General features: G+C 52.8%; 5 protein-coding genes across 5 annotated transcripts; 4 read left to right on the top strand and 1 right to left on the bottom strand.

Annotated features, from left to right (window-relative positions):
* Positions 1–588: 588 nt before the first annotated feature.
* On the top strand, positions 589–984 carry CORC01_05157 (uncharacterized protein; the record flags this gene model as incomplete). Its single annotated transcript, XM_022616802.1, has 1 exon — positions 589–984. One exon carries the CDS (start codon positions 589–591, stop codon positions 982–984), a length of 396 nt encoding a protein of 131 aa, XP_022476726.1.
* Positions 985–2499: 1515 nt separating this feature from the next.
* CORC01_05156 (DNA repair metallo-beta-lactamase) lies at positions 2500–5160 on the top strand (the record flags this gene model as incomplete). Its single annotated transcript, XM_022616801.1, has 1 exon — positions 2500–5160. One exon carries the CDS (start codon positions 2500–2502, stop codon positions 5158–5160), a length of 2661 nt encoding a protein of 886 aa, XP_022476725.1.
* A 323-nt stretch (positions 5161–5483) lies between these two features.
* Positions 5484–6060, bottom strand: CORC01_05155 (U6 snRNA-associated Sm-like protein LSm2; the record flags this gene model as incomplete). Its single annotated transcript, XM_022616800.1, has 4 exons — positions 5484–5515; positions 5577–5679; positions 5794–5941; positions 6047–6060. 4 exons carry the CDS (start codon positions 6058–6060, stop codon positions 5484–5486), a joined length of 297 nt encoding a protein of 98 aa, XP_022476724.1.
* A 532-nt stretch (positions 6061–6592) lies between these two features.
* CORC01_05154 (8-oxoguanine DNA-glycosylase) lies at positions 6593–7782 on the top strand (the record flags this gene model as incomplete). The annotated part of the gene is made up of 2 exons (XM_022616799.1): positions 6593–6619; positions 6703–7782. The coding sequence occupies 2 exons, from the start codon at positions 6593–6595 to the stop codon at positions 7780–7782; spliced, it is 1107 nt and encodes a 368-aa protein (XP_022476723.1).
* Positions 7783–8274: 492 nt separating this feature from the next.
* Positions 8275–11925, top strand: CORC01_05153 (splicing factor 3B subunit 1; the record flags this gene model as incomplete). The annotated part of the gene is made up of 1 exon (XM_022616798.1): positions 8275–11925. The coding sequence occupies one exon, from the start codon at positions 8275–8277 to the stop codon at positions 11923–11925; it is 3651 nt and encodes a 1216-aa protein (XP_022476722.1).
* Positions 11926–13952: the final 2027 nt, after the last annotated feature.

Below are 13952 nucleotides of genomic sequence, written 5' to 3'. Positions count from 1 at the left end.
CTAGATGGATACTGGCTCAGAATAAGACGCTATCTTCGAGCCAGTCACTTTCGACACTAACCATATGGACCCCGAAACCTGGGACAGGGTGAAAGACGTGGTGTCAACAAGCACCCACCTCACCCTAGGCTCTTCAGCTACATTCTCTTCTCAACTTGATTCTATTTGGGCTTCCTCTCCTTTCTCCAACTCGTATTTCTCTTTCGGAGAATAGCTGAGGTAAATAAGAGGCCACACCGTTCCATCAACAAATCCATCAGCGAGTCCTGGTATGACTAGTCTCTTATTCTCGTTTCCCTCCAAGACGACGTCAACTTTCAAAGCGCAGCTGCATACATATCCCCAGCTTCACTCCCCCCCCCATCTTTTCGAAAGAGGAAAACGGGCGCTCGTCATTTCCCTCGCCTGCAGAACGAATTCTTGCGTCGATATTGTCGTCCCTGTCGAAGACTGGGCCATGGGAGCCAACGATCAGGCGCTGGAGCTCGATGACCAGAATCTCCAAGCGAATGCTTTCTATTGGCTGACTCTCGGCTGTCTGAGTCTTATCGTTCAAGGCTTGCTCTTGGCTTTCTATCACTTCATCCTATGAGGCGCATTGACCTTGGAGGAGCTGCATTTCGTCCTTGTATTTCGTCCTTCTGGGAATCCGCGCCGTCGTCATCTTCGTCACCGAGCTTCCCTACATCATCCACAAGAAGGGGTGGACCAGTTTCTGTCACCAACATCAATTGTCCGAGGATACTGCACGCCCTTGGTTCTGTCTCCTACATATTGCAGCAGATCTTGTTAGCTGTCTGTGAGCGCAAGCTAGTTTGGCTTTGGCGTGAGCACCAGATCGAAAAGGCGCTGCTTGGACAGAGCACCGGTGTGGTATTGGCGACCATTATTGCAGGATTTACCTTCATTGTTGCAATCGAGGCGTACCATAAAATGCGGATTCATTCGGAAATCAAACCGAGAAGACGACGGACCGTCGTCTAGACTCCAGAGCTGAGAATGGCGCACCTCACAGCGCCGAGATCTGAAGGGCTGTTTGGATTCGCCCCAGGAAAGAGCTCTGATACGTATATGAAGCTAGCAATGGGATCTGTGCTAGAAGCCACAGATACATGCGCCGCCTCTTCGTACGTTGGACTCAGTCTTGCAAAAGCTGTTGGCTTTGCCTTACCTGTAAGTCGACCTCTAGCTCGCACCATCCCCAATTTGTCGAGATCCTTTTAGTCGTTGCTAAATCCATTCCAGTCGCAGGAAGTCACAGAAGTCGACGGAGCTACATCTTCATCGTCCGTTCTGAATTCTTCAGTGCTGCACAATCTCCTACCTAGTCTACACAATGCAGTTGGCGTCGCGCTCAAGTTCAGTTTTCAGTATCAAAACACTGCAAGCCACCAGATGGCACCTATCGAAGCCTTTCCCCATCGGCGTGTCTCTTTCCGACAAGGTTTTATATTCAACACTTTCCAGTACCTCCACGTCGGGATGGAAGCTTTTGTGATATTCGCATTCCTACGGTATTCCGGGGTCGCAAAGTTCATGGGGCGAGCTCAACCTTGGGGATGTTTCGCCATGTAGACATTCTGCTCGTTTATTTTTCTTGTCACCTCGCGCAGCTGCACTCATGACCCCAAGGGCGGGCGATTGCCCAGCAGCAGACACGGGCTAGGCGAACAACACGTACCGGTTGCCAAGTTGATGCTTTTCTGGATGGCAAATTTCGAGTGCGGCATGATTGCGATGCTTGCGTGGTCTCTGTCGTCGAAAGCGTCATATACTATGAGGAGTAGATTCCTCTTCCTGTCTCGGGTTTGTCTCCATATCACTTTATTGTCCCTGCGGACTTTGTTTGCTGTGGGCTTCAACCAAGCAAATTCCCTAGCGAAAATCATCCTCTGAGGAGTATGAATGTCAATTATGCTTATGATGGAAGAGGATGATTGAGACGGCCGCAACAAAAAGTTTATCGAAGCAAAAGGACGGGACGGGGCTTGGCCGGGATGGTGCCGCCTAGATTGTAGGCATGGCCACACTTGGCTAGTACAGGTCTCCTCGGGTTTACCTTCAGACAAACCATGCAACGCGTTGACGTTATTCAAGACATTTAAGATATTCCTAATTGTAACAACTCCGTGCTGGTTGACGCATGGCGAGGTACCGGGGCGGCCGCCTTTTTCTAAGGATCTCCAAGCGGACAGATGGATAGACGTATCGACGTATCGGAGCTACGGATACTAATTATTAGACACTTTAAATTGGGTGGATTAGCACGTGACATCGCGACGCACTCCGCAAGACCCCGCGATTTTCGTGTTTTACAGAGTCCTAGTCCTAGCGTCATTACTCTCCAACCACTAAACCCCTTGCCCAGACTTCGCCCCCCGGCTCGAGCAGCATTCACGCAAGTGTCAATGGCGATCGCGACAGAACTTGCAACACCAAGACTCCTTGCTATTTCTTCAGCTTAGGATAAGCACTTCTTTCTTGGGCACGTGTGGCAGAATGGGCCCACCATCATCGGCAGCGCGGAAGCGGACGACGCCAAAAAGGCCCTTGACCAGGCCGCCTCCTTCCAAAAAGCCTGCCGGAAAACCCAACGCTAGCATCCTAAGCTTCTTCCAAAAGGCCGAGAAGCCTGAACAGACACTGTTTATCGATGGCCATGACAAGCTCGTTGTCCCCCAAAAGGAAGATGATGAGGTGCCAGAGATATACGATGCTGAACCATGGGATGAGGAAGAAAGGTTCAACGAAGTCGAGGCGCCAATCAAGAAGAGGCGGCTAAGTCAAGAGGCCGAGAAGAATGAAGGCGAACAATCAACTACGAGAGATTCAAACAGCCCGCCGGTCTCCGAACCACCCCCATCATCACCCACGGAGTTGAAGACTTTTAAGAAGCTACCCGCAAAGCGGAAAGGCCCCTTCCTCGAAGAGTCCGACAGCGAAGACGGAGAAGAGTCAATAGCCCCAGCAAGGAAACCAAGTATCATCGGCGCCATTCGCAATCGACCACCCATTGTCCCACCTTTCAAGCTGGGAGACAACACGACACCTCCACTTACGAAGCAAGAGAACGAAGCAACGCCATCAGCTCAGTTGGAGCAGGAGGAGGAGGACAAGGAGGAGGCAACACCGCTAGCGAAGGAAACGAGCTGCCCGCCACCGCCAATGAAGGTTGAGGATTCAATCGAAGCCGAATTTGCAAATATTGACGACTTTGGTGACCTAGACGATTTCCCCAACGATGAAGACTTTGGTGGCGAAGAGTACCGCATGATGCAATTCATGGAGGAGCAAGCCCGTTTAGAGGCAGAAGCCGAGGCCGTGGATACGGGCGACTACTCCTGTGACGAATTAGCCGATCCCATGCGGCCCAGCGATGCCATGGTGGCCAACTGTCCCATATGCGACGGCACACTTTCCGGTATTACACCTGACGAAGCAACACGGCATGTAAATGCTTGCCTCGACGGTAACCCGATTCCACTACCTCGGCCCAAAGACACGAAAAAAACCAAGGACGAATTCGCCAGACCGCCAATACTCGACCCTCCCGAAGTCAACAAACGACTTGCGCGCGCAGCAGTACCACGAGAGGGCCAAGCCAACCCATTCAAGTTAAGCGAAGTCCAGAATAATGCGACCTCAGCCTTCACCAAATTGATGTCCGGCCATGCTGAAGACGCAGCATGGGCCGGTGCCGCTGCTGCAGAGCACTCATCACGTGGGAAGCCTGCATATCAGCGTACCTGTCCGTTCTACAAGATCATGCCTGGCTTCTACATTTGCGTGGATGCTTTCAGGTACGGGGCGGTCAAGGGGTGCAATGCCTATTTCTTGAGTCATTTCCACAGCGACCACTACATCGGCTTGACTTCCAACTGGACGCATGGCCCCATTTACTGCAGTAAAGTCACTGGAGACTTGGTGAAGATGCAATTGCGAGTCGCCGCCAAATGGGTTATTGCGCTGGAGTTCAATCAGACGGAGGTGGTCCCGGGCACCGAGGGTGTGACAGTGACCATGATTCCCGCTAATCATTGCCCTGGCAGCTCCCTCTTTCTGTTTGAGAAGACTATGGGAAAGGGGCCAAATGCAAATGCAAGAAAGCAAAGGATATTGCATTGCGGCGACTTCAGAGCTTGTCCAGCTCAGGTGGCCCATCCTCTGCTAAAGCCCGACATACAAGATTTGGTATCAGGCAAATTTAAGCAGCAAAAGATTGATGTCTGTTATCTGGATACGACTTACCTCAACCCACGCTATTCTTTCCCACCCCAAAACGATGTGATCAAGGCATGTGCAGACATGTGCAAGTCACTTGCTCCAGACCAGACATCGGAAGACAACACATGGGACAAGATCAATAGAGAGGCTGGCACGGAGACTGTCAGCAAGTTCTTTACGAAGACAAACGCAGACGATGACGCTGCAAAGGCCAAAAAGAAAAACGCGCCAAAGGAACGTCTCCTTGTCATTTGCGGTACTTACTCAATAGGCAAGGAGCGTATCTGCAAAGCTATTGCGCAAGCCTTGGGAAGCAAGATTTTTGCATCCAAGTCGAAGATCCGCATCGTATCCAAACTCGGAGATCCAGACCTGACAGCCCTCATGACGGATAATCCACACGAGGCTCAAGTTCACATGCAAATGCTTATGGAAATCCGCGCCGAGACACTACAAGAGTACCTCAATTCGTACAAGCCGCATTTCAGCCGCATAGTCGGATTCCGCCCTTCCGGCTGGAATTACCGCCCACAAGGTGCCAGCAAGGCGGTGACGGCCAGCACTCAACCTGGCACGATTCCGATGACACAAATTCTCCAAGGCAAGGCTTGGCGGCCACGGTTTGGGGCGAAGGATTTTGTAGCACAACGCGGCAGCACCAAAGAAGCCATATGCTTCGGCGTGCCGTACAGTGAGCATAGCAGTTTCCGAGAGCTGGCCATGTTCTTGATGTCACTGCGCATTGATAGGGTAGTACCTACGGTCAATGTCGGTAGCGAAGTATCGAGGAAGAGGATGAAGGGCTGGATAGATAAATGGTTGTCTGAGAGGAGAAAGGGCGGGCTTGTCCATCCGCTCGAGGGCGAGGAAGGCGAGGGCAAAGAGGTTGCCTTATGGAATGGCAAGGACAGCCGTGGAGGAGGTATCTGGTGGTGATTGCTGGCTTGCCTCATCCAGATAGCATAATGATTGATGAACAGCAATTGGTTGGGTGCAGCTCCCAATCAAAATTTGATTTGTTTCAAAAATCTCTGTCTGGATATCACATCCCGTCCATCCCTTTTCACAGTTTACTTCCCGATCAAATCATCGATCGAATTATGCCATATGCCAAGAAACTCGTTGAGGAAGCGTATCTGGTTGTGAGGCTCTGGTCTTCATTTTACCATGTTCGTGGACCGGCTTTTTCAGTGTCCCGGCCATATCGCCACGATTTATACGCGCCATTTCGAACCCTTATGACCCCTCTGAGAATAAGGCTATTTTGCCTTGGCGGCCTGAGCAGCAGCCTCTGTTAAATCGTCAATGCTGCTCCTCTACCTGTGATGATGGGATGGCAACGTTGGGCTTACCTCTGCGCGTCGCGTCCTCCAAGAGGGGCACGTCTACTGAACCAGCGGGCAAATGAACATAACGCACGACGGATCCACGAATAAAGACATTCTTGACGGAGCTCTATACAGCTTTGTCAGCGATTAACTCCAAACGACTCTCCGGCGACGACACAGCAGGAAAGCGGCCTCCCACAACAAGGGTGCGTGAGGCCCCGGGTGCAAGGGGCAGACTGACCAGGTGCGGGTACTTGAGCTCCTCGACGACAGAAATTTCTTCCAGCTTGATGTTGAGGTACTGGTCGACGCTCTTGAGGATGCCGCGGATCTGGATGTCATTCTTGAGCTCGACGGTGACCTCGTGGTCGATGAGCGTCTTGAAGAAACTAGTGGCGTATGTCAGTGACTGCATCATTCCATGCGCGAGGCGCCACTTTGGGGAATAACCCCGTGTTTAAACTCGCGCTCTCCGAGTGAGAATCGATTTTTACCTGAAGAAGAGCATGGTGGGCGGTTGGGCTGGATGCTAGATGTGATGAGCCGCTCAGTAAGGTCGTGATGCTCTTGATTGAGTGCGAAGAGGTGTGGGGGCTTGCGCACTGTGTTTAAATACAGTGTGCACGGTCTTCGTTGTATACAAATTGATCGTAGCCGGCACTGTGGCGTGGCTTAGCGCTTGTGGCTGATGACTTCCCCTAGAACCAGTGCTCAGGTGGCAGCAAGTCACTAAATCTGCCAGTCCGTTCAGACAACCCTCAGCGGCGACTTCATTCAACTTCATGTAACTCGCCCACCTTCATATCGAATATTTGGCTTCCCCTCCTCTCCTCATTCAAAGACTTTGGGTTTTCTAGAATTTTTCCACTCGTTTAGGCTGCCCTTCGCCATTTCAAGTAAGGACCAGCGGTATGACTTTAGTCAGAGTGACTGAATGGCGCAAACTCCCGCTTAGTTTGGCTGAGCTGTGCATCGACACGACCCTTCGATGTGGCCAATCTTTCCGGTGGCGCAAAGTAGACAATCTGTGGTTAGTCCAAATGAGCTGCGTGCGCCAAATCTCAGGTGTACTGAAATTGAGAAAAGGTGCTGCACATTGTATGGCCGAATTGTGTCATTAAAGCAAGACTCAACTCACTTGCACTACAAGGTCACTTGGCCTACGAGACCAACCTACCCACTCACGCCTCCAAATTTCGACGGCGAACCTAACGAGGATGACACAGAGGAGTTGTTACGGCATTATCTGAGCCTCAAGCTGGACCTCAAGTCCTTATACGAGGAATGGTCGGAAGCGGATCCCAACTTTCGCAAGAGAGCGCCAGAGTTTGGGGGTGTTCGCATGCTCAGTCAAGACCCCTGGGAGGCTTTGATCTCCTTCATCTGCAGTAGCAATAATAACATCTCTAGGATATCGCAAATGGTAAGAACTCTCGCAAAGAAGAAAAACCCAACGCTCACAGTCGGCCAGGTTCATAAGTTGTGTATACATTATGGCCCTCTTGTGGGCAAAATTGGGGATGAAGCCTTCCACGACTTCCCGACACCGGAGGCTTTGACGGGAAGCTCAGTAGAGGCACATCTGAGGGAGCTCGGGTTTGGCTATCGCGCCAAGTACATTGCTCAGACGGCTTCGATTGTTGTCAATGACAGGCCAAAAGGCTGGTTCGAGAGCCTCACCAACCCGGAAAATCCATGCTACGTCAAGACGGCCGAAGGCTCTAAGCTGCCTCAGTGTACATACAAAGAGGCACATGAGCAGCTGCTTCATTTGTCGGGCGTGGGGCCCAAGGTGGCCGATTGCGTCTCCCTGATGGGCCTGGGCTGGGGCGAGGCCGTGCCGGTGGACACGCACGTTTGGCAGATTGCTCAGCGGGACTATAAGTTCGGCAAGACGAAGACCAAGATGTTCAACAAGGCGATGTACGATGCCGTGGGGGATCACTTTAGAGAGCTCTGGGGTAAGTACGCGGGCTGGGCACATTCCGTGCTCTTTACGGCGGACCTGAAGACCTTTTCGGAGCGGACGGTCAAGAAAGAGGAAAATCATAAGGTGACGGTGAAGAAGGAGGTGGCCGTTGACAAAGATGCGCCCGTGTCGGGCCAGAAACGCAAGATTGTGAGGGCGAAGGTCAAGGTTGAGGTGGATGACGAGGTGCCCGAGACTGCCCTCCTAGAATCGTCGCCGAAGCGGAGGAGAACACGATCACAACGCTGGAAGACGAGCTGATACCTCTAGCAATACGACCTTGTTCCGCACGATGTGAGCTTCTCATCCGCCCTTCATTGCCCGTTCATGCCTCATGGCGCATAGAAAGCTTTGAAGTATTGATGCACCATCAGTGTATGCAGGTGGAATTAGTCAAAACTGTAAGATAGGGACACAATCATCTCATGCAAGTGAAAGCCAGAGAAAACAAAACCTACGGCGGTTTTCTTTTGTTGTTCATCGGTCGCGGGTTGTCCGAGGTCGAGGTCAAGGTCCAGATCCACAAGTTCCAACCCTTGACGTTCTCGGCTAAAGTTCGGGCGCCCAAATCCTGGTGGCGTCGCCGACAGCAAAGCTTTTGCCTGCGCAGATTGCAAACTCTCCTGCGGCCCGGCTCGCTGCTACCCCCTTCAGCCTCATCAGCAACAACAACCATTACTGATGCGCGCCGCCATCGTCGATCGCCCACTTGCATCTTCAAGTGACATGAAGCAACATTACCCATAATTCAAAATGTCCGACGCAGACTTCGAGACCGTCCGGAAGCTCCAGGCGGAGCGCAACGCTGCCGCCGCTGCGAAAAAGGGTTCGACCACTTTCGACCCGAACAATCAGCGTGCCGACGCCGGCACCAAGCAGAAACTCACCGATAGCTTCGACACCGATCTGTACGATCGAAATGGCGTCGACAAGTTTGCCGGATACAACACGTCTATCCCGGCCGGCGATGACGATGATGACGAAATGGAAGGCACCGACAAAACCCGCCGTCTCGTCGGCCAGTATACGGCATCGCGTGAAATGATTGACGAGTTTGCACGTGGCGATGGCGTCGAGGAAGATGATCCCTTGGCTGGCCGGGGTGAGAAGAGTAACAGGATTACCGATCGGGAGACCGACTACCAAAAGCGCCGATTCGATCGCGCTCTCTCCCCTTCTCGAACCGACGCCTTCGCCAACGGAGACAACAAAAATGGCGATAGCTACCGCGAGATCATGCAGCGGAGAGAGCTTGAAAGAGAGGAGGAACGCGTTGCACGGGAAATCCAGGCCAAGGCCGCGGCCAGGTCTGAGGATGACGGCAACGTCGCTCCGGCGACTCTGAGGGATGACGACAAGGAAAACGCGGACGCAGGTTCTACAGATGCTGTGTCTGCTGGGAGGAAACGCAAGAAGAGATGGGATGTCTCGACCACGGCAGCTGACGAAGAAGCCGCCCAGCCTTCCGAACCCGCCAAGTCGAAGCGCTCGCGTTGGGACCAGGCCCCTGCTCTGGAGTCTGCAGATGCACCAAAGAAACGGTCAAGGTGGGATCAGGCGCCTTCGGCCACTCCAATGGGTAACCAGGGGCTCGCAACACCAATGCACCCTTCGCAAGCGGGTAGTGCAATCCTGCCTACGACATTCGGGACGGACATCTCGGGACGAAACGCGGCCATCAGTGATGAAGAGTTGGACGCGCTTCTTCCCGGCGAGGAACAGGGATACAAGATTCTCGAGCCACCTCCTGGATACGCTCCGATTCGCGCGCCTGCTCACAAGCTCATGGCTACGCCAGCACCGCAGACTGGGTTCATGATGCAGGATCCTGACTCCGTCAGGCTGAGCGGAAAGCCCGTGCCAGCAGAAATCCCTGGCATTGGTGACCTGCAGTTCTTCAAGGCCGAGGACATGGCATACTTCGGTAAGCTGACTGATGGCTCTGATGAGAACAGCTTGAGCGTCGACGAAATGAAGGAAAGGAAGATTATGAGGCTGCTCTTGAAAGTCAAGAATGGTACTCCACCAATGCGTAAAACTGCTCTGAGACAGCTCACCGACAATGCCAGGCAGTTTGGAGCAGGTCCGCTCTTCGACCAAATCCTTCCCTTACTCATGGAGAAGACGTTGGAAGACCAGGAGCGTCACTTGCTCGTCAAGGTTATCGACCGTATTCTCTACAAACTCGATGACCTCGTGCGGCCATATGTCCACAAAATTTTGGTCGTCATCGAGCCACTGCTTATCGACCAAGACTATTATGCCAGAGTCGAAGGTCGCGAGATCATTTCCAACCTCAGCAAAGCGGCCGGTCTGGCCACTATGATCAGCACAATGAGACCAGATATCGACCATGTCGACGAGTACGTGCGAAACACCACCGCAAGAGCCTTCGCTGTGGTTGCCTCCGCCCTGGGCATTCCGGCTCTGCTACCATTCCTTCGGGCAGTGTGTCGTAGCAAAAAGTCATGGCAGGCCCGCCATACAGGTGTCAAGATTGTGCAGCAAATCCCTATCCTAATGGGCTGTGCCGTTCTTCCGCACCTCAAGGGCTTGGTCGACTGCATCGGCCCTAACCTGAATGACGAGCAAACAAAGGTTAGGACAGTTACCAGTTTGGCCATTGCCGCGCTTGCTGAAGCTTCGAATCCCTACGGTATCGAGAGTTTCGACGATATTCTCAACCCGCTGTGGACCGGAGCTCGCAAACAGCGAGGCAAGGGTTTGGCAGGTTTCCTAAAGGCCGTTGGCTTCATCATTCCGCTCATGGACGAGGAATATGCCAACTACTATACCAGCCAGATCATGGAGATTCTCCTTCGCGAGTTCTCTTCTCCAGATGAGGAGATGAAAAAGGTTGTCCTGAAGGTTGTGTCTCAGTGCGCTGGTACTGATGGTGTCACCGCAGGCTACCTGAAGGAGCACGTCCTGGACGAGTTCTTTAAGAGCTTCTGGGTGAGGAGGATGGCCTTGGACAAGCGCAACTACAGACAGGTTGTGGAGACCACCGTCGACATTGGCCAGAAGGTCGGCGTCAGTGAGATTCTGGAAAGAATCGTGGTGAACCTCAAAGACGAGAGCGAGGCTTACAGAAAGATGACCGTCGAGACGGTGGAGAAGATCGTCGCTAGTTTGGGAGCAGCAGACATTGGGGAGCGTCTTGAAGAGCGTTTGATTGATGGTATTCTTCACTCGTTCCAGGAACAGAGCGTGGAAGACATTGTCATGCTCAACGGTTTCGGCTCCGTTGTCAACGCCCTTGGATCGCGCTGCAAGCCATATTTGCCGCAGATCGTCAGTACCATTCTCTGGCGGTTGAACAACAAGTCGGCAACGGTACGACAGCAAGCAGCCGATCTCATATCACGCATCGCCATGGTCATGAAGCAATGCGGAGAGGACGCCTTGATGGGCAAGTTGGGTATCGTTCTTTACGAATACCTGGGTGAGGAGTACCCCGAGGTACTCGGCTCTATTTTGGGAGCTTTGAGATCCATCGTTACGGTTGTCGGTATCACACAGATGCAACCTCCTATCAAGGACTTGTTGCCAAGACTCACACCAATTCTGCGTAACCGACACGAGAAGGTCCAGGAAAACACAATTGACCTGGTTGGTCGTATCGCCGACCGTGGCCCTGAGAGTGTGAACGCACGCGAGTGGATGCGCATCTGCTTCGAGCTCCTAGACATGCTCAAGGCGCACAAGAAGGGCATCCGGCGTGCCGCCAACAACACATTTGGTTTCATCGCCAAGGCCATCGGTCCTCAGGATGTGCTCGCCACGCTGCTGAACAACCTTCGCGTGCAGGAGCGTCAGTCTCGCGTCAACACGGCTGTTGCCATTGGCATCGTCGCCGAGACCTGCGCCCCATTCACCGTCCTCCCCGCACTCATGAACGAGTACCGCGTTCCCGAGCTCAATGTGCAAAACGGTGTGCTCAAGTCCCTCTCTTTCCTGTTCGAATACATTGGCGAGATGGCCAAGGATTACGTCTATGCCGTCACTCCCCTACTTGAGGACGCCCTTATCGACCGCGACCAAGTGCATCGGCAGACGGCCGCCTCTGTCGTGAAGCACATTGCGCTTGGCGTTGTCGGCCTGGGATGCGAAGACGCCATGGTTCATCTTCTCAACCTCTTGTATCCCAACCTCTTCGAAACGAGTCCACACGTCATCGACCGTATCATTGAGGCCATCGAAGCCATTCGCATGGCGGTTGGCCCGGGCGTCGTTCTCAACTATGTATGGGCAGGCCTGTTCCACCCTGCGCGCAAGGTCCGCCAACCTTACTGGCGGCTGTACAACGACGCATACGTCCAAGGCGCCGATGCCATGGTACCATACTATCCCAACCTGGACGAGGAGAAGGTCGACAGGTCGGAGCTTGCAATCATGCTCTAAGTTTAGGAAGAATACGGGAGGGGATCAGGGCAAGCGGAGAATAAGGTTCAACGGGTTTTCAGGGTTTTTCTTCTACGATATCTAAGCAGGGATGGTTTTTTCCTCTCTACGGCGGGGCCGACAGGCTCTAAGGGAACATGTCCCGAGAGCGAGCGAGCGAGCGGGCCGCGGGGACGAGGCTCTGATCCGGGCTAGGGGAAAGAAGCGCAAGAGACTTGTTGCGCGCGTTCGACGGGCGCAGGGTAGGCAGCCAGCCATTGTACTTGAGTCATAATACTCGCATTGTGTAGACTTTTCCCCATGTTGTGGAGCATTCAGAGCAGCCCAAAACAAATCAGTGGCGTTGTTTGATCTTTGCTATTTTTTTTAATTGGGCAGAATTAAATTCACGCTGAAAGCTCCATATGTTCTTAGGAGAAGACCGGTGTTTCCCTCTCCCGGTTCCCCCCATTCCTTACGTCTCTTCTCACAGTGCCCGCAAGCCCGGGCGACCTGACTGGAGAAAGTGCTCGTCCGTTCGCTATAATATGACTCGGGGCTTCCGGACGGGGGCCTTCGACGGCTGTCTCCGTGAAGCTTTCCACTTCTCACGGGTTACCGCTGACGGACGGGGATGTACGTTTCCACTTCCATGAGAACTTACTCCCTTATGTAGGTGTAGAATAATAGTAAGCAGCAAGCTACCTTCTCTGGGGATTTTCGGCGAACAATTATTGTAATAGAGGCCTCCCCTCGCGGGCCCGGGGGGAAGGGCTGGAGGGATTGTGTATACGCGGATCACGAACGTAGTTGGTATCCATCCGTGTGTGCTCGCAGCCCATAGGTATGGTAACTGTGTGTTCTGGTCTGCCGGTGTTCTGTGCCATTCTTGATAGACATGGTGTGTCGACGATGGTCAACTTAACTCACTCCCGTGCTCTGCCAATCCCAGTCTCGGCACGTCGGCAGCGGGAGTCCCAAAGGGAAGAAGAATGAGAATGAGGCATCCAGATTGGGAACGGGCACAAAGCAAAAACCAACATCTATCTGTCCACACTCATACCCACCTACCCCCCCCTCGTCGCTGTTGCGGGAAAGAGAAGCTTGGCTGCCGCAGAGGGAAGAAGCTTGAAGCTTGACGCGATTCAGCCTCGTCCGCCTCCTCCAGTTCTTCTATACTACCTATCTCCACAGGAAGAGGAGTAACCACAATTACAACTTGGAAAAAACAAGAAAAAAAACTACCCATTGCGGTCTTCCGGATCATCTGTTGTATTGCGGGGGGCGGTGGGGCGGGGGCGTGCTCTTGGCTGATTGAATAAGTCATTTTTGATACACATCTAGTCATGTCCAAATCCGAGCTATGCTGGATTATGGATATCGGGGAATTCGCGTTTCCCCCCCGCTCGTCGTCCCGTGGCCAAGGGAGTGGGAAACAAAGAGATATCGATGGCCGGGGAAGGGAGACAAGAGAACGTAGAAACCTTCATCCTCTCGGGATAGACCTCCGTGAACTCACGGGGAGGGAGTTTGGGATGAGCAATTATCGTACACATTTCAAGCTGCGCGATTCAAGAAAACATGTCAGCCTCAGGCGCCCTGCGTCCTCAAACGCGTTGCACCTATACAGCACATTTACAGATTTGATCACAACATTCCCTTAAATTGGAGAACTCCAAAGTCCAAGCCCACTGTCCCCGATTCCCAGGTGTCTAGCTTGACCCAACCAGTAGCAGAATGTGGAAAAAATGGACGAGATGTGTATGTCCCCCACGATACACACATCTCGTCCAAGGATGGTCCCAGACTACGGAATATCAGGAGTCGAACGATTGAAAACGCCGATTCACCTGCCTTCCGCTTCCGCTCAGCGATGCATGACCGGTGGTAACCTTGCTACCGTCAGGCACAGCTCATGTGTTCCTTATCACGTCGGCGCATGGTTAAAAATAAGCATCCCACATATTGGTCAAATATAAAAACTCTTGCAGACATGATCCTTTCCCACCTCTATACGAGGGAGAGCTTAGCTCTGTACCCATACCGCA

Source organism: Colletotrichum orchidophilum, assembly GCF_001831195.1.
Source record: "Colletotrichum orchidophilum strain IMI 309357 chromosome Unknown Scaffold_35.1, whole genome shotgun sequence".
NCBI classification, from domain to species: domain Eukaryota; kingdom Fungi; phylum Ascomycota; class Sordariomycetes; order Glomerellales; family Glomerellaceae; genus Colletotrichum; species Colletotrichum orchidophilum.
The sequence above is the reverse complement of the archived record's forward strand: the minus strand, read 5'-3'. Positions and strand labels throughout refer to the sequence as shown.